We start from the raw sequence: 24,218 nt of genomic DNA, 5'->3' as shown, positions 1-24,218 counted from the left end.
TCAAGATTGTTGCCTCAATGACATTTGGCATAAAATGTAAGCGTTAGTTACCTGTTGTGCGTATAATATGTTCTGTGGTCATACGCAATTTCCATTTCAAACGCGAAAAGAATTTTATTTATTTAGATTAGATTATGCTGTTGTTGGTCATATGCACGTATATTATAATATGTTCTGTGGTCATACGTAATATCCGTTTCGGGTTGTGGTCATACGTAATTTCCGTTTCAAACGTGAAAACAATTTTATATGTTTAGATACTGCTGGATCACTAGCCAACAAGTGAAAATAAAATTTTGTTTCCAGATGAAAGCTCCTAATGACAACTTGAAGATTAAAAAAAGGAACTGGTTGCAGAACTAAACTCTGAGGGACATTTTATAGTATCTAACTGCAGGTAGAATGGAAATAAGGAGTTTCATCTCCTTATTTTCTGCTCTTTACACTTCAGGACCATTATGTGAAAGAAATATTGTTTTTGTCTTCCACTTGCCATCTTTAAACCTTGCAAAGTCAAAATACAGTAGTCCTTTTTATTGGCTAGTTGAACTGTCCATAATATTGTAAAAAAAAGTCAACATAATTTATTTTATTATTTTAATGCTATTTGTGACTGTGTAACTTGTATGAAATATGTTACCTCCTCTAAGATGACGGAGAAGAGGCTTACTTTTCTTCCCTTGGACGCTGTTGTTAAGTGAGCATGCTGTACAAGTTTAAAGAGAAAAAAGTTCCTTTCTGTTATATACGGTTCTGCTTTTCAATGCCCCTGTGTTGATATCTGCATTATTCAAGCTTTTACTTGTTTAGAGTGTAAAGAAAATGTAATATACTCTGCCTGTGGAAGAACTCTTAGTCAGTCAAGGAAGCTAATGGAAGGTCGGTATGATGGAAGGACAGCATCAGAGATTCATCACTCTAAGGCTACATCCACATTACTACATTATCATTTAAAATCTGTGTTTTGAAACAAAACTAAAATTTAGCCACACTACAATTTTCACATTTTTATGAAAGTATCTCTATCCATGCTGAGAAGACCATGAAATACATATGACGTCATCAGCCGATACTGGGCATGTATGTGGTATAGACGTCTTACCCAAAAGCAGCAGTAGTTGATGGATTGAAATGGCAATGCTGACAGTCACTGGATTTATCGTAAAACTGCAGTGATCAATACATTTTTTGCCTTTTGCGTGTGTATGTGGCATTCAAACTGAAGAAAATGCAACTTGGATGCATAGGTAAGCAACACAACAAGCACCATGCAAAGCATCCCTTCTATTCCCACTATGTTGGAATATGGTTTTCATCCAGGAAAGGTGACATATCAGGGAATAAAAAAAGTTGCATAGAGCAGAATTTAATTAGGGAAGGGCCACATAGTAAGCATGAACAAATAAGAGCATGATTACAATCTTGTGTTTTCGCCCATCCACACCACAACTGAGGCTGTGTTTTCAGAAGCCTGTATTTCAGGGGTTTAAAATGAAAAAAAATGTGTAGATGAAAATGGAGAATAAATCTGCATTATTAAACAAAAAATTGTAGAGTGGATGGGGCCTAAGGTTATCTCCGTCCCAACCCAAGTAGAAGGATGGAAGTGTGGGACAGAGTTGTGTTTTTTTTTTTTTTTGTCAGAACCAGTAATGCTTTTGAGCTGTATGCGTGAATGTTGTGAGAAATATTTAATGTGTATTGTTATTGTGCTCATATAAAGTTCTTAAGACAACATACTGAGGAGTTAATTTTTTTTTTCCTGCTTGATTTTTTTTTTTCAAACATATACAGAAAATTCCCACTTCTTATAGTAAAGAATTTCAGAATTGCATTTATACGCTATCTCCTTCAGCTTAATACTGACTAGCTCATATTCAGAGTTTTCTGCCTCTTAAGACTCTGGCCTGTAATCTTTTTGTTCATGTGCTATTGGGTTGACAGAAAGTAAGATTTCCAGTGGAATATTTGACAAGAACACCCTTCATAGTGGAAACTCCAACTGAACAAAATCATAGAAGGCAAAGGTACATGAATAAGATGAGACATAATATTCAACTCTCATATTCTTCAATATTATACAATAAAACATATCCAGCTTTAACAGAAACTATATTTTTGCAGTTAAATTGTATTTTTGAACAATACAAAACACACATCATGTGTTTTTTAGTTTGCTTTGTATTTTTGTGAAAAAAACATACAGCTTTATCTTTGCTTTTTGTGAGGGCAACAATCGCAATCTCGTCTTTCTTCCAAAACTCTTCCAGAAATTCACATGAACACAACGAATTGGAAAGTCTAGATGTAGTAACTTCCAAAATACTTTTAGCGTTCAGGCTTGGAAGACTTTGGGTAGGGGACAAACGAGTGCAGAAATTCAAGTCAAAGTGGATTACATTTGAAATATTTCAATAATTTCTTTATCTTTGCAGGTTCTTGCGGATGTTCGTTCCTGGGATCTTCCTCCTCTATTGGATCGTTATCAAAAGGCCTGCCAGAGTCAGTCAGTGGGTGAGTGGTTTGATTTGCAATTTGTTTTTTTTTGTTTTTTTTTATAGTTCAGGCTGAATTTTCAGTTATTTGTTTTGCTTTTTTTTGTGATCAGTTATTTATTAAGAACGATATATGTAGAAACAGGAAAACATGTAAAATATATAAAATTACAGATACGTCAAAAAACAAATTAGAAACTATGTTTGATAAATCATTAGCTTATAAATGTTAGACATTCGAGAGATCTAAACACCAGCCCCCCAATCCCTACCTCCCAGGACTTCATGGCCCGAACCCCAAAATGCCCACTCACCTGTGCCAGCAAAGAAGCAATTATCCATAGTATGCAAATCATAATAGAGAAACAAAAAATAAAAAGCTAAACACAGTACAGTTGGCTTTTCATTTTTTTAGTGATTAGCCTCCCAGTTTCTAGTGCTATTGTCTGAAGCCCCATTAATTCTCAAAGCTAAGCCTTCTAAAAGCATCAAATTATAAAATGAAAACTTCCAGTGACTAAATGAAGCACTATCTGGGTCTCTCCAATGACACACTTGTAGAAGTTTTATAGAAATGATGGACATAACCTGTTTGTGTAGCTGAGATATCGGTGAAATATAAACGGAGAAATCCACTAAGATCAGTACTGTAGTTGTGGTGATACAGGTACTGTATTTGAAAACCCAGAATGGAGGTAAGGGCATTCATCAACAAGATTTCACATTTCTGCCACCCTGGGGCATGCCCAAAAATCATGCATAAACCTTAGATGGTCAGAAATTACAGTCTGAGGAATCAGCCTTACTTGTATTAAAAAAAAAAAAAACGCTTACGTTGTGTGATATACAGTGGTGTGAAAAACTATTTGCCCCCTTCCTGATTTCTTATTCTTTTGCATGTTTGTCACACAAAATGTTTCTGATCATCAAACACATTTAACCATTAGTCAAATATAACACAAGTAAACACAAAATGCAGTTTTAAATGATGGTTTTATTATTTAGGGGGAAAAAAATCCAAACCTACATGGCCCTGTGTGAAAAAGTAATTGCCCCCTTGTTAAAAAAATAACCTAACTGTGGTGTATCACACCTGAGTTCAATTTCCGTAGCCATCCCCAGGCCTGATTACTGCCACACCTGTTTCAATCAAGAAATCACTTAAATAGGAGCTGCCTGACACAGAGAAGTAGACCAAAAGCTAGACATCATGCCAAGATCCAAAGAAATTCACGAACAAATGAGAACAGAAGTAATCGAGATCTATCAGTCTGGTAAAGGTTATAAAGCCATTTCTAAAGCTTTGGGACTCCAGCGAACCACAGTGAGAGCCATTATCCACAAATGGCAAAAACATGGAACAGTGGTGAACCTTCCGAGGAGTGGCTGGCCGACCAAAATTACCCCAAGAGCGCAGAGACGACTCATCCGAGAGGTCACAAAGACCCCAGGACAACATCTAAAGAACTGCAGGCCTCACTTGCCTTAATTAAGGTCAGTGTTCACGACTCCACCATAAGAAAGAGACTGGGCAAAAACGGCCTGCATGGCAGATTTCCAAGACGCAAACCACTGTTAAGCAAAAAGAACATTAGGGCTCGTCTCAATTTTGCTAAGAAACATCTCAATGATTGCCAAGACTTTTGGAGAAATACCTTGTGGACTGATGAGACAAAAGTTGAACTTTTTGGAAGGCAATTGTCCCGTTACATCTGGCGTAAAAGGAACACAGCATTTCAGAAAAAGAACATCATACCAACAGTAAAATATGGTGGTGGTAGTGTGATGGTCTGGGGTTGTTTTGCTGCTTCAAGACCTGGAAGGCTTGCTGTGATAGATGGAACCATGAATTCTACTGTCTACCAAAAAATCCTGAAGGAGAATGTCCGGCCATCTGTTCGTCAGCTCAAGCTGAAGCGATCTTGGGTGGTGCAACAGGACAATGACCCAAAACACACCAGCAAATCCACCTCTGAATGGCTGAAGAAAAACAAAATCAAGACTTTGGAGTGGCCTAGTCAAAGTCCTGACCTGAATCCAATTGAGATACTATGGCATGACCTTAAAAAGGCGGTTCATGCTAGAAAACCCTCAAATAAAGCTGAATTACAACAATTCTGCAAAGATGAGTGGGCCAAAATTCCTCCAGAGCGCTGTAAAAGACTTATTGCAAGTTATCACAAACGCTTGATTGCAGTTATTGCTGCTAAGGGTGGTCCAACCAGTTATTAGGTTCAGGGGGCAATTACTTTTTCACACAGGGCCATGTAGGTTTGGATTTTTTCTCCCTAAATAATAAAAACCATCATTTAAAAACTGCATTTTGTTTTTACTTGTGTTATATTTGACTAATGGTTAAATGTGTTTGATGATCAGAAACATTTTGTGTGACAAACATGCAAGAGAATAAGAAATCAGGAAGGGGGCAAATAGTTTTTCACACCACTGTATGTACGATAAACAAATCTAAATTGCAGGTACTGCTAATCTGGATTTCTGGAGGAGACCTTTATGTTGTCAAAAATGGTATCCTAACAAATCTATTCATTAGACAACAAGTCCTGTTGCCATACTTTTTGAATAGCTAATGGATTAGCTGCTGCACTATGCATTGTAGCATACAAGTCAGAGGCAGGTCTGGAATCATGGCTAAGTACAAAGGCAAATTTTAATTAGTGGGTGTATGGGCAGGGGAGCAGATAGAACAAAGCTCCATGCTTTAATAGCTGATCTTTCCTGGAGAGAGAAGAAAAGGAGGAGTTTGGAATTGAGAATAACTGAAAGTATTTAAAGTAACTGGAACCGAATGACCAACCTGGATCCCTTTAGCAACAACAACAACATTTATTTATATAGCACATTTTCATACAAAAAAATGTAGCTTTACAAAGTGAAGAATCGAAAAATAGAAGACACAATAAAAAATAAACATAAGTCAACATTAATTAACATAGAATAAGTAAGGTCCGATGGCGGGTGGACAGAAAAACAAACAAAAAAACTCCAGAGGCTGGAGAAAAAAATAAAATCTGTAGGGATTCCAGACCAAGAGACCGCCCAGTCCCCTCTGGGCAATCTACCTAACATAAATCAAACAGTCCTCTTTGTATTTAGGGTTTTCATGGAAGGACTTGATGATGATGGTCATGTAGACTTCTGGCTTTCAGTCCATCAATGTTGGAGCATCATGATGCTTTGAGTAGGTGGTGGTGGCGCAGGCCGCCACCACAAAGAAACCGGAAAAAGAAGCAGAAGAGAGAGTAGGGGTCAGTACGGATTTTGGAGCCACTATGAATAGTTATTATGATGAATTGAATATACAGAGTATTAAGTTAAAGTGAAGTTATAAAAAGGCCATGTTAAAGTAATGTGTTTTCAGCTAGAAACCCCACTCTATCTCCTTCTAACCACAAACAGATACATTTTAATACTGTGGCAAAAAGATGGAATGGACTCCCAGCCCAGCACCTGACACTCTCAGTCAAAGGCATTTAGCTGTTAACACAAACAACTTGCAGATTTTCATCCTTGCCATCAAAAAAACTTTTCCAAGAAAATGTTACAAATGTACTTATCTAAGTCGACTTAACACATAAGCATTGAGCTGCCCTTGCATTCTAAAGATATTACATACACACACAAAGCCCACTGAAGAGCATAACTGTATGACTGTAACTTTACTGAATCTCACAATACTTATCAATAAAGCAGCAACACTCAAAAGTTGGAATAAACTGAATACATTAATAGGTTAACAGAGTCAAGTCCAATCTTCATAGTCAAACACAAATGTGTGGTGTAGTAGAACACGCCAAATAGCTACCACGTGTATAGTTAATGTGCACAATGACCAACAATACATATATGCACATATACATACACATATACAGTCATAATGTGCCTTGTATGGCAGGTAGATAATCAGCTTGAAAATCGACCTGTACATATCTAATATTACAGCAAACAATACAAGAAATAAATTTCCAGAGCGAAATGTGCCTTAAAGAAGAAAAAAGAAACGTAACTGATAAACTTTAATCTGGTTGGTTCCCTGAAGATTCTGCCGGCCACTTGCCCGTGGATGAAAGTGTATCCAGCACGGCTAGAGCTTTGTTGGGGTCTTTGAAGGATTTGTGGGTGTTCTCTTTGGAGAGCTTGATCGTCATTGGGTAAAAGAGAAAAGTGTTAATCCCCATTTCACAGGCTTTAGAGATTACTGGATTCGTGGCCCACCTAGCGATTCTTGTTGGTTGACTGTAATTGGCAAAGAAGTATACTGTATCTGTCTTCTGTTAAATATGATTCTCCTTTGTTTGCTGGCTTCTTTTAAAATATGATCTCAATCTGACAAGCAGAACATCCTAAAGTTAATTGGACAGGGTTGAGCACGATCAGTTGTCTGTATGTAAATTCTATCTGCTCTTTCAATTTCAACTTTGTGACAAATCGATGGACACTATTTTGGAAAAGACCCTTTCAGAAAAGCAATCATATTAGAGCCCTCAATGGATTCTCCCACGTTTATCAGTGGCACATTTGAATGCCACAATCAGTACTCAACATCCACAGTTTTATCCTGAAGAGCCTTGAGTTTCTTATTCAGACCACTGATTTCTTCATTATGGCATTTGTCATTCAGTTTAATTAAACCGATCTCTCCGTTTTTAATTTTAGCTTATTGTTTTTTCAGTATATTTAAGTCCGCATGTAAGTCCATATAGGATCTCAGGAATAAACAGGTTCATTTTCTCAGTATATTTGAGAACATTCTGTTTCAGCTCTTCCACAAACTTCCCCAACACAGAGTTTGTTCGCCATTATGGAGTCTCCAGCTCCCACGCCATCATTGTGAGAAACTTTGAAAGATTTTATAGTGGGGCCCTTGGCAGCAGCAGTAGGGTGAACACTAGAGGGGTCCATAAACCAGGCTCTAATATACAGTGTATACTTTGGTTTGGAAACTCTCGAACGAAAAAGTGATGGGGAGAAGTAGATATGTGGGATTAGAGGGGAGGGGAAGTTGGAGCTCACTCGAAAACCACTATCTTGTCTTGCAGGTCATGTGATCCCCCATTTTCATTTGTTAATAAAGCTGTGGTGCATGATTAAGATCAATGTAAATGGAAAGCAATTTGCATTAGTTTTTAAATTTCCTTCTCTTTGCAGTATAGATTACCTCATAAGTTTTGTCAGTGCCATTTCAGAATAAAAATGTAAAACACCCTGCGAATGTAAAGGAGTTTCAGAAATAAATAAATTGAGCACCTTTTCACTTTGTGTGAGATGGTGATGTCTAAAAGAAATTCTGCCCTCTTTTAGGAATTGTGATAAAGTGTACAAACACCATTAATCTTGAGTTAATTGGCTTACAAATCAGTAACCAGTACCACCTTCAATTTTGCCAGAATAACCAAAATAGTTTACTGCTTAGGTGAAATGCACATAATGGCAAGTCTCAAACTGAAGTGGCAACTAAGCTTTGTTTGTGTTTTAAAATGCATGATCTTTTCAATTTTATTTGATATGTGTTTTTTATCAATCAACACTTTTAGCTGAAAACAAGTTACTCAGTAAGGTGTGCGCCCTCCAGGATAGCACCCCCTGCTTCTCCATCTCCCACCTCAGTCTTCGGCCTCAGTGTCTGGCCCCTCTACTGCGGAGCCTTAAGCTGCAGACATGCCTCAAGGAGCTCCACCTCTCTGGAAATAGACTGAATGATGAATTAATGGGAGAACTCTTTGCTGCTGCTGCCACCATGCCAGTTCTTCATCTCTTGGATGTATCCTCTAACCATATCACTGGGGAGGGACTGAAGCAGGCCTGCTCTACAATAGAGAACTATGACAAGCAGCCAGCCTTTCCGGTGAGAATTTAAAATGTTTTATTGAATAATCATTATAGAAAAAAAGTAGTGTGTACAAGAACAATGGATGCTAAATTCTTCTGTTTTTATTATAATTTGGATGTTTAAGAACATGCAGAGTTTTTGGACATTTTACAATTTCCTTTTCATTTTGAGATAATGGTCTTAACTTTAACTTTCTGCACAGTGTATTCATTGTACATTTCATTTTAATTGGATAAATTTGTCATTTTTTTCCCCATCAATCTACACTTGCTTACCAATAATCACAAACTGAAAGCATATTTTAGAAATGTTTACAAATTTACTAATAATTACAGTCATATGAAAAAGTTTGGGAACCCCTCCTAATTCTGTGGATTTTTGTTTATCATTGGCTGAGCTTTCAAAGTAGCAACTTCCTTTTAATATGACGTGACTTATGAAAAACAGTAGTATTTCAGCAGTGACATTAAGTTCATTTGATTAACAGAAAATATGCAATACGCATCATAACAAAATTAGACAGGTGCATAAATTTGGGCACCCTAACAGAGATATTACATCAATACTTAGTTGAGCCTCCTTTTGCAAATAGAACAGCCTCTAGACGCCTCCTATAGCCTTTGATGAGTGTCTGGATTCTGGATGGAGGTATTGTTGACCATTCTTCCATACAAAATCTCTCCAGTTCAGTTAAATTTGATGGCTGCCGAGCATGGACAGCCTGCTTCAAATCATCCCCTAGATTTTCGATGATATTCAAGTCAGAGGACTGTGATGGCCATTACAGAACATTGTACTTCTTCCTCTGCATTAATGCCTTTGTAGATTCCGATATTGGGTTGAATTCACCCGACCCTCTACTTTAACAAGGGCCCCAGTCCCTGAACTAGCCACACAGCATGATGGAACCTCCACCAAATTTGACAGTAGGTAGCAGGTGTTTTTCTTGGAATGCAGTGTTGTTCTTCTGCCATGAAAGTGCTTTTTGTTATGACTAAATAACTCAATTTTTGTCTCATCAGTCCAAAGCACTTTATTCCAGAATGAATTTGACTTGTCTGAATGAGCATTTGCATACAACAAGTGACTCTGTTTGTGACACGAGTGCAGAAAGGGCTTCTTTCTCATCACCCTGCCATATAGATGTTCTTTGTGCAAATTGTGCTGAATTGTAGAACAATGTACAGATACACCATCTGCAGCAAGATGTTCTTGCAGGTCTTTGGAGGTGATCTGTGGGTTGTCTGTAACAATTCTCACAATCCTGCGCATATGCCGCTCCTGTATTTTTCTTGGCCTGCCAGACCTGGGTTTAACAGCAACTGTGCCTGTGGCCTTCCATTTCCTGATGACATTCCTTACAGTTGAAACTGACAGTTTAAACCTCGGAGGTTGCTTTTTTGTAGCCTTCCCCTAAACCATGATACCGAACAATGTTTATTTTCAGATCTTTTGAGAGTTGCTTTGAAGATGCCATGCTGTCACTCTTCAGAGAGAGTCAAAGGGAAGCACAACTTGCAATTGGCCACCTTAAATACCTTTCCTCATGATTGGACACACCTGTCTATGAAGTTCAAGGCTTAACAAGCTAATCCAACCAATTTGGTGTTGCAAGTAATCAATATTGAGAAATTACATACATTCAAATCAGCAAAATTACAAGGGGACCCACATTTTGGCACAGCCAGTTTTTCACATTTGATTTAATTTTATACAACTAAATACTGCTTCACTAAAAATCTTTGTTCGGAAAACACCCCAGTACTCAGATGTTCTTAGGAAATGAAAGACATAAAACTGCTATCTTTTTAGTTGAAAGTAAAGTAAATTATTATGCAGGCTGAGAGGGGTTCCCAAACCTTTTCATACGACTGTAAAAATTAAATTCTCTCATTCATGTAAGTATTCAGACCCTTAATTTGGTACTTTCTAGAAGCCCCTTTAGCAGCAGTTACAGCTTTGAGTCTTCTTGTGTAAGTCTCTACAAGCTTTCCACACCTGAATTTGAATAGTTTATTCCATTCTTCCTTCCAGATCCTCTCAAGCTCCATTAGACTGGACGGGAAGCATCATAAACTCCACAGATATTCTATGGGGTTTAAGTCTGGGCTTTGGTTGGGCCACTGAAGCACAGTCAGATTTTTCCTGAAACCACTCAGTCATTGCCTTGACTGTATGCTTCTGTTTGTTGTTATGCCACAAGTAAACTGTCATCCCAGTCTAAAGCTGTATGCACTCTGGAGCAGGTTAGCAGGTTTTCTCCAAGGACATGTCTGTATTTGGATATATTCTTGCTTCCCTCAATTCTGAAGGGTCTCCCTTGTCCCTGCTGCTGAGAAGCAATCCATATCCTGATGGTAACACCACTGTGGTATGACTGTAGGGATGGTATTAGGTAGGTGGTGGGCAGTGCCTTGTCTTCGTCAGACAGAATGCTTTTGAGCTCTTTACACTGTCATATGCCTAAAATTTACTCAAGACTGTCTTTTTCCTAGCCACTCTACCATAAACGCCTGATTGATGGAGTGCTGCTGAGATGGTCATCCTTCTAACAGGTTCTTCCATCTCAGCAGTGGCCTTGTGAAGCTCTGTTCAAGTGACCATTGAATTCTTGGTCACCTCCCTAACCAAGGCCTTTCTTGCCCTACTCAGTTTGGCCAGACAGCCGGTGGGTCCAAACGTCTTACATTTCACAATCCTGGAGGCCACTATGCTCCTGGGAACACTCAAAGTAGTTTTATACAATTGCTCTGATGTATGCCCCACAAAAATGTGATCATGGACGTATGCAGAGAGTTCCGCGGACTCTGTGGCTTGTTTTTGGCCTGACATATAGTATGAAATGTAGGACCTTACATGCAAAGGTGTGTGTCTTTCTAAATAATGCCTGATCAGTTCAGTTTGCCACAGGAGAATTAAAGCAAACAGGATACATATTACCACCATTTGGATGCCACAGTAAAGGGTCATTATTAAGACATTTGTGTTTTTTTTTATTTTTATAAATTTGAAGACCTTTCTGAAAATATGTTTTCACTTTGTTGTCACGAATTACCGAGTGTAGATTAATTGGAAAAAAAAGGCAAATTTATCTGTTTCAAATTCAATCTACAACAAAAAGAAATTGTGCAGGGGTCTGAATATTTCTTGAATTCACTGTATCTTTTCTACTTAATGATCATAGTATAAAATCAAACATGTTCTCAAGCCAGAAGTTTATCAATAAGGATTTCCTGTGAAAACTAGATGATAAACATCAGACTGTTTATTGTGGTCATTTTTTTTCTAATGTAATGCATGAGAAGACAATACTGTGAGCAATAAAAAATGTATCATGTTTATTTCTTTAGAAAGACTAATCCATTGTTAAATTTAAAATTCATAATCAGCTAATTTAATGAGGGCACAGCTTTTAGCCTTGTTGTATTGTCTTGCAACCCAGTGCTCTGAGAATTGAAAGTGTGATGTAGTGCAATGAAATGACAGCTTCATAGACGGAGATTTCACACATACTCATCCTCTGCATTTAATATGCTGGTCACTTTCTAGCCAGGAAAATCACTGTGATGTTGGATGGTTAACAGTGTGGCCATCTTTATGCCCATGCAGTATAAAATTTATATTCATAATAAGCTTGGCCTTTGTGACTTTTGCTAGTGTCTCTTGCATCTGTTCTAGAATTTGGAAGAAGTGAATTTGAGCTTCAATCCTCTGGGTGACAACATGTCTCAGCCTCTGTCATCTCTGGTTGCATCCTGCCCCTTGCTCACCACTCTGAAACTACAAGGCTGTGCTCTGAGTACTCGCTTTCTCCAGCAGCACCATTCCATGCTGGCTGGTGCACTTTCAGGTAAAAGATATTACACATATAAAGAAGGAAAAAAAAGTATCCATGTGTCATCTTCTTAATTTAAAGGTGGAAAAGGATATAGTTATATATAATCTACTTGAACAAAGTATGAAATCTGCGGTCTGCCTTTCTGAACATTCATTTTCGGAGGTTTGCTGGATTGTCAGTCCTTAACTAATATGCAAATAAAAAATGGTAATTGCTTTAAATAAAGCCAGTCATAAAAATAAAGGAATGCCCAATTAACATTTTCAGTCAGTTTTATTTTTCTTCAAATAAAGAGCTGACAGTTGCTTCCCAGCTAGATCACTGTTTATGTCCAGTGTGTATGTTTCTCTATGGTTGCATAGGTTGTAATTTAAGTTGTGCAATTTCTTCCCATCTTCTAAATATGTACACAATTGATTTACTCTGAATTTGTTGGTCATTTGTGTGTGTGTGAGAGACAGAGAGAGTGTATGTTTGTATATGTGCATAACTGTGAACTTTAATGTGCTGGCTCCCACCTTGGGTGTGTTGGCGGTGTTCTTTCACCCATTAATTTGGTTAAGCAGGTTTGAATTTGACCTCTTGAGCACAGGCATTGACAGTTTGTCTGTCTGCGAAGAGAGTGTCAACCTCGTCAAGAGGGTTACTTACTTTGGTAGCGACATTCGTGTCTCTGGTGACTGTTTCTATGAAGTCAGTAGACGAACTGGAAGAGCATGAAGTTGCTTGAAAGGGGTGTATGGTGCTCCCAATATCTTTGCAAAAGGGTGAAGGTCTAAATCTAGAGTCCTGGTGCTTCCTGTTTTGCTATATGGTTACGAGACCTGGATGCTATCCCGTGACCTGAAACCAAGACTGGACTCCTTTTGGTACTGTGTCTCTTCGGAGAATCCTTGGGTACCGCCGGTTTGACTTTGTGTCCAATGAGTGGTTGCTCATGGGGTCTTGGATGAGGAACATTACCTGCATTGTGAGGAAGCGTCAGTTATGGCACTATAGCCATGTGGCTCGTTTCCCTGAAGGTGATCCAGCTCGCACGATCCTCATTGTTGGGGACCCGAGTGGATGGACCAGGCCAAGGGGACGCCCACGTAGCACCTGGCTATGGCAGATAGAGGGTCATTCCTGGAAAGTGGGGCTGGACTGTGTATCTGTCTGGGGGGGTTGCCAACCAGGATCCCGAGCTGTTTTGTTGTGTGGTCAGTGCAGCATTGTGCTGTACCAGAGCATGCTCCCCAACCTGTCCTGACCTGACCTGACGTGACCTGACCTGAAGTTTGAAAATGGTTGCATGGTTGGATGAGAATAATATACCAGCAAATGGTCTTTATTTTGTCAGTTGTACCTTCTTTTAGTACTTGCTAGAAATAACATGGTATTAATGTACAGTAGTTATTCAGTGCTTAGAGAGGGTTAACATTTGAACTTGTGACCTTAGTTTTTCCTCCTTACTCACCAGGCCATGTTGTTATCTGCACTTCAGACCCATTATCTTATGACCAGCAGCAACAGTTATGCAGTACTCGCTGTTGAAAACAAATGTTTTGTTGTCTTCTCTTTTAAGGGAGTGGACACCTGAAGTCAATCTGTTTATCCAACAACAGATTGGGCTCTGCAGGTATTGGACTGCTTCTGAAAATGTTACCCAAGCATTCTGTGACGCATTTGCAGCTAAGTGGAACATGCAAAGAACCTGAGGGGCAAGCAGTTATAGAGCTGCTCTCATCCTACTTGTCGCAGGTAATGTGATGTCGCCTATAGGTCACTGTTTCTGTGTTAATTACAGGAGTTGAAATCCCTAAGTAAGTGATAGAACTTTCAAAAGCTGAGCTAAATGTGACACTCCCCATGTTTCCAGGAAAAATGCAATGTAACAGTCTCAAGAAACATACACAGCAGGAATTATCAGATGCAACCTTACCATATGTAGAGAAACAAGAGAAACATGATAAAAGGTTTGGGATTCCACCACACATATTCAGATCCTAGCAGAAAAGAAAACACCAGTAATTCACTATATATAAGTGACGCTGAGTAGTCTCTTCAGACCAAGTCCAAAACGGGACTCGCTAGAGAAGGAAAAGTGGCTGCTTTTATAGCTGCTAAGGAAGAAGGGGTGTGTCCAGGGGGTTTGGAACTGGAAATGAGATCAGTAATAGGGTGGGTTCTGGAAGTTGAGGTGGAGTTAAGCAGGCGTCTGTTTGGAGGATTTGAAGAGGAAGGAGAAAAGGCGTTAGTTCATCCCGTTAACCCCTGATCTGGCATAGCATGTTGAGCCAAACCCATTGATTGCTTTCAGTACAGCAATTCTAGCCAGATTATGCCGTGCTAGATTAACAAATAGTCTTTGGCCTTGATTTCTGATGTGGTGGGCACCACTCTGTCTAGCTACTTCATGACCTCTATAGAGTGACTGCCAAGTTGAAGGCAAACAACCACACTGTTTTCTTTTATTTCGTGAAAGAAGTTTCAAAACAGGAATGCAGTTTGCAAATAGTTTATTTAACATGTTTATTTTACATTTAATGTGTAACCCACAACATAACGATGGAATTATTATAGAAACATCTCTGCCTTATACTCAATTTGAATAGAACAGCAAGAGTGTGCTTCTTTTTAACTGCGGAGACTCATTGTGTAATTATATATGCCTTGTCGTGTATTTATTGCCATTTAGCGCACTCATGATAGGTCAGACTACTTATGCCTGGAAACATTCAACAAACTATTATTTGTACTTCTCAAGATATTGATTGTTATTTACCTTTATCTATTTACTTACTTCTTACAGGGTAAAGTCACAAATAGAGTGCAGAGCTTCCCATGTACATATACAAAGTACAGCGATGGCAAAAGTGCATTCTTGCTCCGATGTAGAAGTGTCGTCATGATCTGAGTTCACCTCTGTTATAGCACGTCTTTATGTGAAAACAGCACTGTCAAATGCGAGGGGGGGTGGGATTGTGAACATGACTGAGAGAATAAAACTAAAAAAAAACAAAGCTAACCTTTACAAGTATCATAAATTACACCGGCTGTTACAGACTGGAATCAAATGTATATTTTTATTCTAAAATAGTAAGAATACGAGCAGCTCATTTCTCAAAACGGACTCATCTGGGATCGAACCTGTGAAGTTTTCATTACCAGTCAACAGTTGATACCGTTTCGCCACTGAACCGGTCATCATTGAATGCATCATTGTCGCACCCTAACGTGGGTTTTTTTCTGCAATTATATTTTTGAATAAAAGCGCACTTGTTTTGTTATATTTGTGAAAGTGTTTCTTTGATATTTGGACTTCAGGCTTCACACATTATACACTTCATGTCTACATTTTGTCAATTATTACTAAAACATGAAAAACATTTCTGTTTTAACGATGTGTTTACATAGATCATTGTAGATATGGAACACACATGAAATGCAAGTGTTCCAAATAACGATATAGTATTTATAAAAGGTGTGATTTTGCTTGACTTCTCACTCTATACAACTCTAAGCAACTGATGCGCAGGTAAACAGACTTGAGCTGAGAAAATTGCACGGGGTGGGGGATGTGATATCGACATATTTACATGACAAAAGACGCTGATGGAGAGGTGCGAAGCGTTTTAAGGTGGGACGGATCGAGTTTTTTCATCATAGGCTCTGGTAATTCTAGTGTCAACTTTGACAGGGCTTATTAAAATGTTAATTTATTATTACTTCACATTATGAAAATGGCCTTTCAGATAACACCAACCTTATGTTGAGACAGTGTTTAGTGTTTCTGTTGCTTCAAAGTGCCACAGTTTAGTTGTTATGCACAGCCCAGTGACTAGATGTGTAGACTGTGCACATCCTGCCCACGTCTGTAAGGTTTTTCTCTCCAAGTACCCTACATTTTTTCATGCTTACTGACGACTGCCGTATTATGTTAGGCCTTGGCACAATGCTTTTGCTCAGTACCACCATGATTAACACTACCTCCATGCTATAGTGAACTTGTTAAACAGGTTAGAAAATGAGTAAATCAAAGAACCAATGGCTCAGTCATTGATATTGGCCTTCTTTTAGCCACTCTTCATGAACCTGTTAATCCCTTACGGTAGTCTAATTTTTGCTGATTGCCTTTCCATTGTGTTTTCTGCTCCACCAAAAGAAAAAAATAAGGTTTTCTAAAGGAAGACACCAATAAGTGGCAGTGCCACATGCTAGAATTCTGATTCTGAATCCTATTTTATAGGAGGGCTGCTCCTTGACCCACCTGAGCCTGGCTGGGAATGGACTGTCGGACTCAGACATTTGCACACTTGTCAGGTCAGTAATGATAATGGACATTCCACTAGTGCTTTTTGTATAAATTTCACTTTCTTTCAGCCATGTTTAATAGCCATTCTTTTGTTCTTTTTTTGTGTATAAAACCTGTGGTCACTTTTGGGAGAAAAAAATGTTTCTGTTGTATGTTTATGCTATATCAGCCAGAACGAATTGTGCATCTTCTAATTTTGATAGGAGTGTGCTGTCAAATGATAGCATTTCTTGTTTTCACTACAATTCTTAGTGTTTACATTTTTACATCACAAATTCCCAGGCAAGCCTACTAGTAGATATTTCAGATATTCATAAGGGCAAGGTAACATACTACATTATAAAATAAACATCTCGTAATTTCCTGAAGCCCCCTTAATCTAGTTCAAGGTTGCAGGGGACCAAAACCATTTCCAGCAGAATTGACGCAGCATAGGAACAAGACCTAGAGAAGATGCCAGTCCATTTCGGGGCCTACTCATGTGCACAGTCACACTTAAATTAACTCTTTGATAGTGAAATTTCACAAATCTGTTTTTCTGTTTTGATTTCAGCCTAGCACACCATCCATCATATACCTGTTTTCCTTGATCACATGCATTTACTGCAGATTGGGTTTCTTGTCAGGCACAGAACTTAACATTTCATGTAAAAAAGATAGTTGCTTTAGTAGGTGCAACGCATGTTGCCATTCAGCAGGCAATGTGAAGACTTCAGAGAGCTGACCAAAAGGAATGAGGATGGACAAGGATTGCTGGTGAATTTAAAATATTAGGCAAGCATTTTTTGCTTGTTGATTAGCACATGCAAGGAAAATTTCCACTGTACTCTGTACATGTGACAATATTGACACAATGAACCTATGAATGTTCCCCTCCTAGTCTTCTCTAAAGTTGGGTGGCCACAAGCAATACAGGAAATGTATAATTTAACACTGCATTCTGAAAAAGTTACACTTCTCACATAACACCTACTTCTTAGGTGTGAACTGACTGTTAAACTCTAGAAATTAGTCATATGTCTTATTGAGTACTGCTTTGTAAAATAAGTACACATTGTGCTCTAGACCAGGGGTGTCGAACAGTCCTGGTGGGCCGCAGTGGCTTCAGGTTTTCATTCTAACCCTTTTCCTAATCAGTGACCAGTTTTCACTGCTAATTAACTCCTTTGCCCTTCATTTTGATCGCCCTGTTTTTAAAGATTCTGTCCTGTGAATTGATTCTTTTCTTCATTAAATGACAGCCAAACAGAAATGAGATGTGAAACAAGCCAACAGTTGACCAGCATTCATAATATTCAGTAATCAATGCTTAAAACTACACTAATTTCAGGTAGTCTGTAAGTGATGTTTTAGTAACATGTTCAGATACAGTACCAGGGATCCAAGAGTACCATTCATTAGAACACTCTAGACAAGACCGGCCATTCAGCCCAACAAAACTCGCCAGTCCTATCCACTAATTTCTTCCAAAAAAAAACATCAAGTCGAGTTTTGAAAGTCCCTAACGTGTTACTGTCTACCACACTACTTGGTAGCTTATTCTAAGTGTATATCATTCTTTGAGCAAAGAAAAACTTCCTGGTGTTTGCAAAATTTACCCTTAACAAGTTTCCAACTGTGTCCCCGTGTTCTTGATGAACTAATTTTAAAATAACAGTCTCGATCCATTGTACTAATTCCCTTCATAATTTTAAACACTTCAATCATGTCACCTTTTAATCTTCTTTTGCTTAAACTGTACAGACTCAGCTCTTTTAATCTTTCCTCATAATTCAACCCCTGTAGCCCTGAAATCAGCCTAATCGCTCTTCTCTGGAACTTTTCTAGTGCTGTTATGTCCTTTAAGTAGCCTGGAGACCAAAACTGCACACAATACTCAAGGCCTTACCACTGCATTATAAAGGTTGAGCATAACCCCCTTGGACTTGTACTCCACACATCGTGCTATGTAACCTAACATTCTGTTAGCCTTCTTAATGGCTTCTGAACAGTGTCGGGAAGTCGATAGCTTAGAGTCCACTATGTCTCCTAAATCCTTCTCATGAGGTGTACTCTAAATTTTCAGACCGCCCATTGTGTATTCAGACCTAACATTTTTACTTCCTTTGTGTAATTCTTTAATACTTTACATTTACTGACATTAAATTTCATCTGCCCAAGCCTGTATGCTGTCCAAGTCCTTCTGTAATGATATAACGGATTCCAAATTATCTGCCAATCCACCTATCTTGGTATCGTCTGCAAACTTAAGCAGCTTGTTACTTATATTCCAATCTAAATCATATATAAATAAATAAATAAATAAATATATATATAATGTATGTATATATACATACATACACTCACCTAAAGGATTATTAGGAACACCATACTAATACCGTGTTTGACCCCCTTTCGCCTTCAGAACTGCCTTAATTCTACGTGGCATTGATTCAACAAGGTGCTGAAAGCATTCTTTACAAATGTTGGCCCATATTGATAGGATAGCATCTTGCAGTTGATGGAGATTTGTAGGATGCACATCCAGGGCACGAAGCTCCCGTTCCACCACATCCCAAAGATGCTCTATTGGGTTGAGATCTGGTGACTGTGGGGGCCATTTTAGTACAGTGAACTCATTGTCATGTTCAAGAAACCAATTTGAAATGATTCAAGCTTTGTGACATGGTGCATTATCCTGCTGGAAGTAGCCATCAGAGGATGGGTACATGGTGGTCATGAAGGGATGGACATGGTCAGAAACAATGCTCAGGTAGCCCGTGGCATTTAAACGATGCCCAATTGGCACTAAGAGGCCGAAAGTGTGCCAAGAAAACATCCCCCACACCATTACACCACCACCACCAGCCTGCACAGTGGTAACAAGGCATGATGGATCCATGTTCTCATTCTGTTTACGCCAAATTCTGACTCTACCATTTGAATGTCTCAACAGAAATCGAGACTCATCAGACCAGGCAACATTTTTCCAGTCTTCAACTGTCCAATTTTGGTGAGCTCGTGCAAATTGTAGCCTCTTTTTCCAATTTGTAGTGGAGATGAGTGGTACCCGGTGAGGTCTTCTGCTGTTGTAGCCCATCCGCCTGAAGGTTGTGCGTGTTGTGGCTTCACAAATGCTTTGCTGCATACCTCGGTTGTAACGAGTGGTTATTTCAGTCAAAGTTGCTCTTCTATCAGCTTGAATCAGTCGGCCCATTCTCCTCTGACTTCTAGCATCAAAAAGGCATTCTCGCCCATAGGACTGCCACATACTGGATGTTTTTCCCTTTTCACACCATTCTTTGTAAACCCTAGAAATGGTTGTGCGTGAAAATCCCAGTAACTGAGCAGATTGTGAAATACTCAGACCGGCCCATCTGGCACCAACAACCATGCCATCCTCAAAATTGCTTAAACCTCCTTTCTTTCCCATTCTGACATTCAGTTTGGAGTTCAGGAGATTGTCTTGACCAGGACCACACCCCTAAATGCATTGAAGCAACTTCCATATGATTGGTTGATTAGATAATTGCATTAATGAGAGATTGAACAGGTGTTCCTAATAATCCTTTAGGTGAGTGTATATACATATATACACATACATATCTTCATATCTATATACATATATACATATCTATATACATATCTACATATATACATACATACATACACACACACACACACACACACACACACACACACACACACATATATATATATATATATATATATATATATATATATATATATATATATAATTATATAATTTGTGTGTGTGTATATGATGTAGATAGGTATGTATATGTTTTTTATATATATATAATACACATACATACAAACAGGTATATATATGTATGTGTCTATATGTGTGTGTATAGCTTTGGACACTGAGTGCAAGGGAAAAATAATAAAATGTAGTCTATAAGTTATTAAACAGTAAAACATTAACGTTTTAAGAAGTAAAGGTACATTGAGCAGTACTGGAGTGGTTGCGGTTAAACTATTAGCGGTTTACTATTTTAAAGACGGTGTAATAGAACAGGTAAGTAACTAACAGCAGCTAAAATATATATGGATCATCTGTCGGTAGTAGATCCCTTTTGAAAGGCGCTACACGACGGCTGTGGTATAGAAATTACATTTTCTATGTGAACGTCCAAATTTCTGCCTCTGGTAATGTGCCTTACCGGCATTACCAGCAATTAAAGAAAATTAGTTTTGTGTCCTCTGCAGTGTTAAGAGAGAAAGGCTTTGGTTTGGGATAAAAGGAAAAAAGGTGTAAAGAAAGGAAAGTTGCCTTTTTCTTTTATATAGTGTAGAGAGATGTCTTCGCTGACGATATGAGTGCCTTTTGGGGACAGTGGCGGTGGGTCTTGTGTAGACTAGTGAGACGTCCCTGCCATTATTCGGCTGTGATGGCACTGTTGGTCCTCCAATCCTGTGCATGTCTTCATATCCGAGCTGACGACCTCATAATCGTATACATGCAAAAGAAAGTGCAAGCGCCTTAATATTAGTTTGACGCGGTGTAGAAAAGGGGTCCCGTGTTTGCACTTGTCTGGGCTATAGCTCAGGGGGAGGATGAAAAAAAGTGCTCACTTTGACTTAAGGCAGAAGCGCAGTCAGCGTCTCAAAGGCCGGCACAGCTATGCGCGCGCCCCGGCTGCTCGAGTTTTGTAGGGCAGGAGACGCCACTTTTTACAGACACGTTCATGTGATCAAAAGTCTCTGCGCTCTTTGGAGGTCATTCATATACATATATGGCAAAATAGCCGCGCTTCGCAGCGGAGAAGTATTGTGTTAAAGAAGTAATGAAAAAGAAAAGGAAACATTTTAATAATAACGTAACATGATTGACATTGTCATGAGTGTTGCTGTCATATATATATATATATATATATATATATATATATATATATATATATATATATAAACACATATACAGTATATATACATATATATGTGCACAAAACCACGCTTTTATCAAGGCTTCCGTCGGGTAGTCTTTTGAAATGAAATTTTCCTCCAATCAGTCGTAGCAACGTGCTTTCTTCCGACTGTTACTTTTTGTAGCTGTGATGTGTGCATCAATATAATCGGTGTACCAGGAAATCATGCATTGAAAGAAGTTTCCCTTTGCTTAGAATGCAAAGTGTGATTAAATGCATTATTTTTTAACGCGCTATGGAGCACATGCATCGAAGCTTCTTAGCTGTGCTTGTGCAAAGAAAAGGAAACATTTTAAAAATAACGTACCACGATTGTCAATGTAACCTTTTGTAAGTAGTGCCTGGAGGATTCAGAGTGTGGAGAAACTCTAGAGACAGCGTGTGTATTAAGTTGTGGATTTTTCTGTGAGTATTTGGTGGCAGCATCACGAAGTTGCTTCGGAAGATGGCGTTAGCCGCGGAGCTCAGCTCACAGCTAAATGAGGTGAATGGGAGGGGAGATGATGACGTGACTCTCCCACCCGCCTTAACTGTCAATCCCCCCACAAAGACAGTCTCTCGGAATTTGCATAAGCATAGCCCTTCACCAGTAATTTTAACTTACTTACAAAGTGATCAAAACTCTCGTTTATATCCTGCGTCCTCTCATTAAACTTGTATTCCACAGTAGCCGTGGGCATGACAAACGCCAGTGGCAGCCTGTCTATGAACTTAATTTAAACTTTAGGTTTACACCGTGCTTTGTTTCCGAAGTAGCTGAATTCATGAATATGGTTCTATGTGTGACTCGTTCGCTTCTTATTGTTTCGCTGCCTTCTCAATTGTATAATGCATGTTTTCTTCAGCGCTTTTTGGAGCTCTTCCTTGTTTTGTACATACTGCATTGACAGTCAGTTCATGTGATTACGTGGGAGGCGTGATGATGTCACACGAAACTCCGGCCCCCCACGGACATCGAGCTCAACTCCATTACATTATATGGAGAAAAATAGGTTCCAGTTATGACCATTACGCGTAGAATTTCGAAATGAAATCTGCCCAACTTTTGTAAGTAAGCTGTAAGGAATGAGCCTGCCAAATATATTTACACACACAGTCAGTGGGTACGGAAAGTATTCAGACCCCTTCAATTGTTCACTCTTTTTTTTATATTGCAGCCATTTGCTAAGATCATTTAAATTAATTTTTTCCCTCATTAATGTACACACAGCACCCCATATTGACAGACAAAAAAAAAATTTTTGAAATTGTTGCAGATTTATTTAAAAAGAAAAACTGAAATATCACATTGTCCTAAGTATTCAGACCCTTTGCGCAGTATTTAGTAGAAGCACCCTTTTAAGCTAATACAGCCATGAGTCTTCTTGGGAAAGATGCAACAAGTTTTTCACACCTGGATTTGAGGATCCTCTGCCATTCCTCCTTGCAGATCCTCTCCAGTTCTGTCAGGTTGGATGGTAAACATTGGTGGTCAGCCATTTTTAGGTCTCTCCAGAGATGCTCAATTGGGTTTAAGTCCGGGCTCTGGCTGGGCCATTCAAGAACAGTCACAGAGTTGTTGTGAAGCCACTCCTTCGTTATTTTAGCTGTGTGCTTAGGGTCATTGTCTTGTTGGAAGGTAAACCTTCGGCCCAGTCTGGGGTTCTTTGCACTCTGGAGGAGGTTTTTTGTCCAGGATATCCCTGTACTTGGCCGCATTCATCTTTCCTTTGATTGCAACCAGTCGTCCTGTCCCTGCAGCTGAAAAACACCCCCACAGCATGATGCTGCCACCGCCATGCTTCACTGTGGGGACTGTATTGGACAAGTGATGAGCAGTGCCTGGTTGTCTCCACACATACCGCTTAGAATTAAGGCCAAAAAGTTCTATCTTGGAGTTTGCTAAAAGACACCTGAAGGACTTTGAGATGAAGAGAAATAAGAGTCTCTGGTCTGATAAGACCAAGATAGAACTTTTTGGCAGAGGATCCCCAAATCCAGGTGTGAAAAACTTGCATCTTTCCCAAGAAAACTCATGGCTGTATTAGCTCAAAAGGATGCGGCCCTCCGCTTGTAATATGACCAAGCTGTGCGCTGAGCTTACTCTTGAGCATGCAACGTACAGTTAGGCCATGTGAACAGTGACCTTGTTTCAAATCCCACAGCTTGGATTGCTGCTGTCATAATCTGTTTAAGTTTCGTGGTTTGTTTCAATTACGACAGTATTTGTAGGACTTGTATTGAAGTGACATTTGGCATCTGTCAAGTGCTGTAAGCACACAACCGGTTTCATCGATAACTTCACATTCAGCTTTTGAGAGTTTAAACATTCATAAACATCAAAGTGTCCACTACTGAAATCGTCACCTGTGAATCTAAGATGTTTAAGAGGCATTGGCGGTTGTCGAAAGGTGTAAAATATTTGGCCATTTCGGTACACTTGAAAGCGACAACCGAACAATTTAGCGGCAGCCATCAACTCACATGCAGATCCATAGGTGAAGGGCTTAAGCATTTCACTCTTATAGTGCTCCTGTGTAATATAATTATCTCCTGTACCGTCATCGGTCCACACCTTGAACCTGTCCCAGTTATTCAATACATAAGACACAATGTTCCTCCGGATATCAAGAGTGAGCCTGATATGGCTGTGCAATATGTAACAAAGAGAATGAAAAAGGTAGGTGCCATCTCCGGGCATGGAAACCACTCGGTAAGTGACACTTCTTTGATCGATGGTGATCACCTTGATAGACATGTTAATGGGGGTACAGTTGGAATGATAAAGGAAATGGGTACCTGAACAATGTAAAGTAAGTCTAAAATACCTACACAA

The 24,218-nt window shown here is 39.1% G+C and overlaps 1 protein-coding gene across 2 annotated transcripts in view; it reads left to right on the top strand.

Moving 5' to 3' along the window:
- The window catches only part of tonsl (tonsoku-like, DNA repair protein), a 112,437-nt gene that overhangs the window by 78,855 nt on the left and 9,364 nt on the right, over nucleotides 1-24,218 (top strand). For both annotated transcript variants that reach the window (XR_005630667.1, XM_039736657.1), the window contains exons 22-26: nucleotides 2,436-2,514; nucleotides 8,048-8,358; nucleotides 12,022-12,193; nucleotides 13,746-13,921; nucleotides 16,410-16,483. Coding sequence is in view for 1 of the 2 variants with exons in the window: in XM_039736657.1 (XP_039592591.1) it covers nucleotides 2,436-2,514; nucleotides 8,048-8,358; nucleotides 12,022-12,193; nucleotides 13,746-13,921; nucleotides 16,410-16,483 (812 nt within the window). In the remaining variant the exon portion in view is untranslated. The remainder of the gene's footprint in view (nucleotides 1-2,435; nucleotides 2,515-8,047; nucleotides 8,359-12,021; nucleotides 12,194-13,745; nucleotides 13,922-16,409; nucleotides 16,484-24,218) is intronic.

Source organism: Polypterus senegalus, chromosome 15 (assembly GCF_016835505.1).
Source record: "Polypterus senegalus isolate Bchr_013 chromosome 15, ASM1683550v1, whole genome shotgun sequence".
NCBI lineage: Eukaryota > Metazoa > Chordata > Cladistia > Polypteriformes > Polypteridae > Polypterus > Polypterus senegalus.
This window is presented reverse-complemented; position numbering and strand designations above follow the sequence as displayed.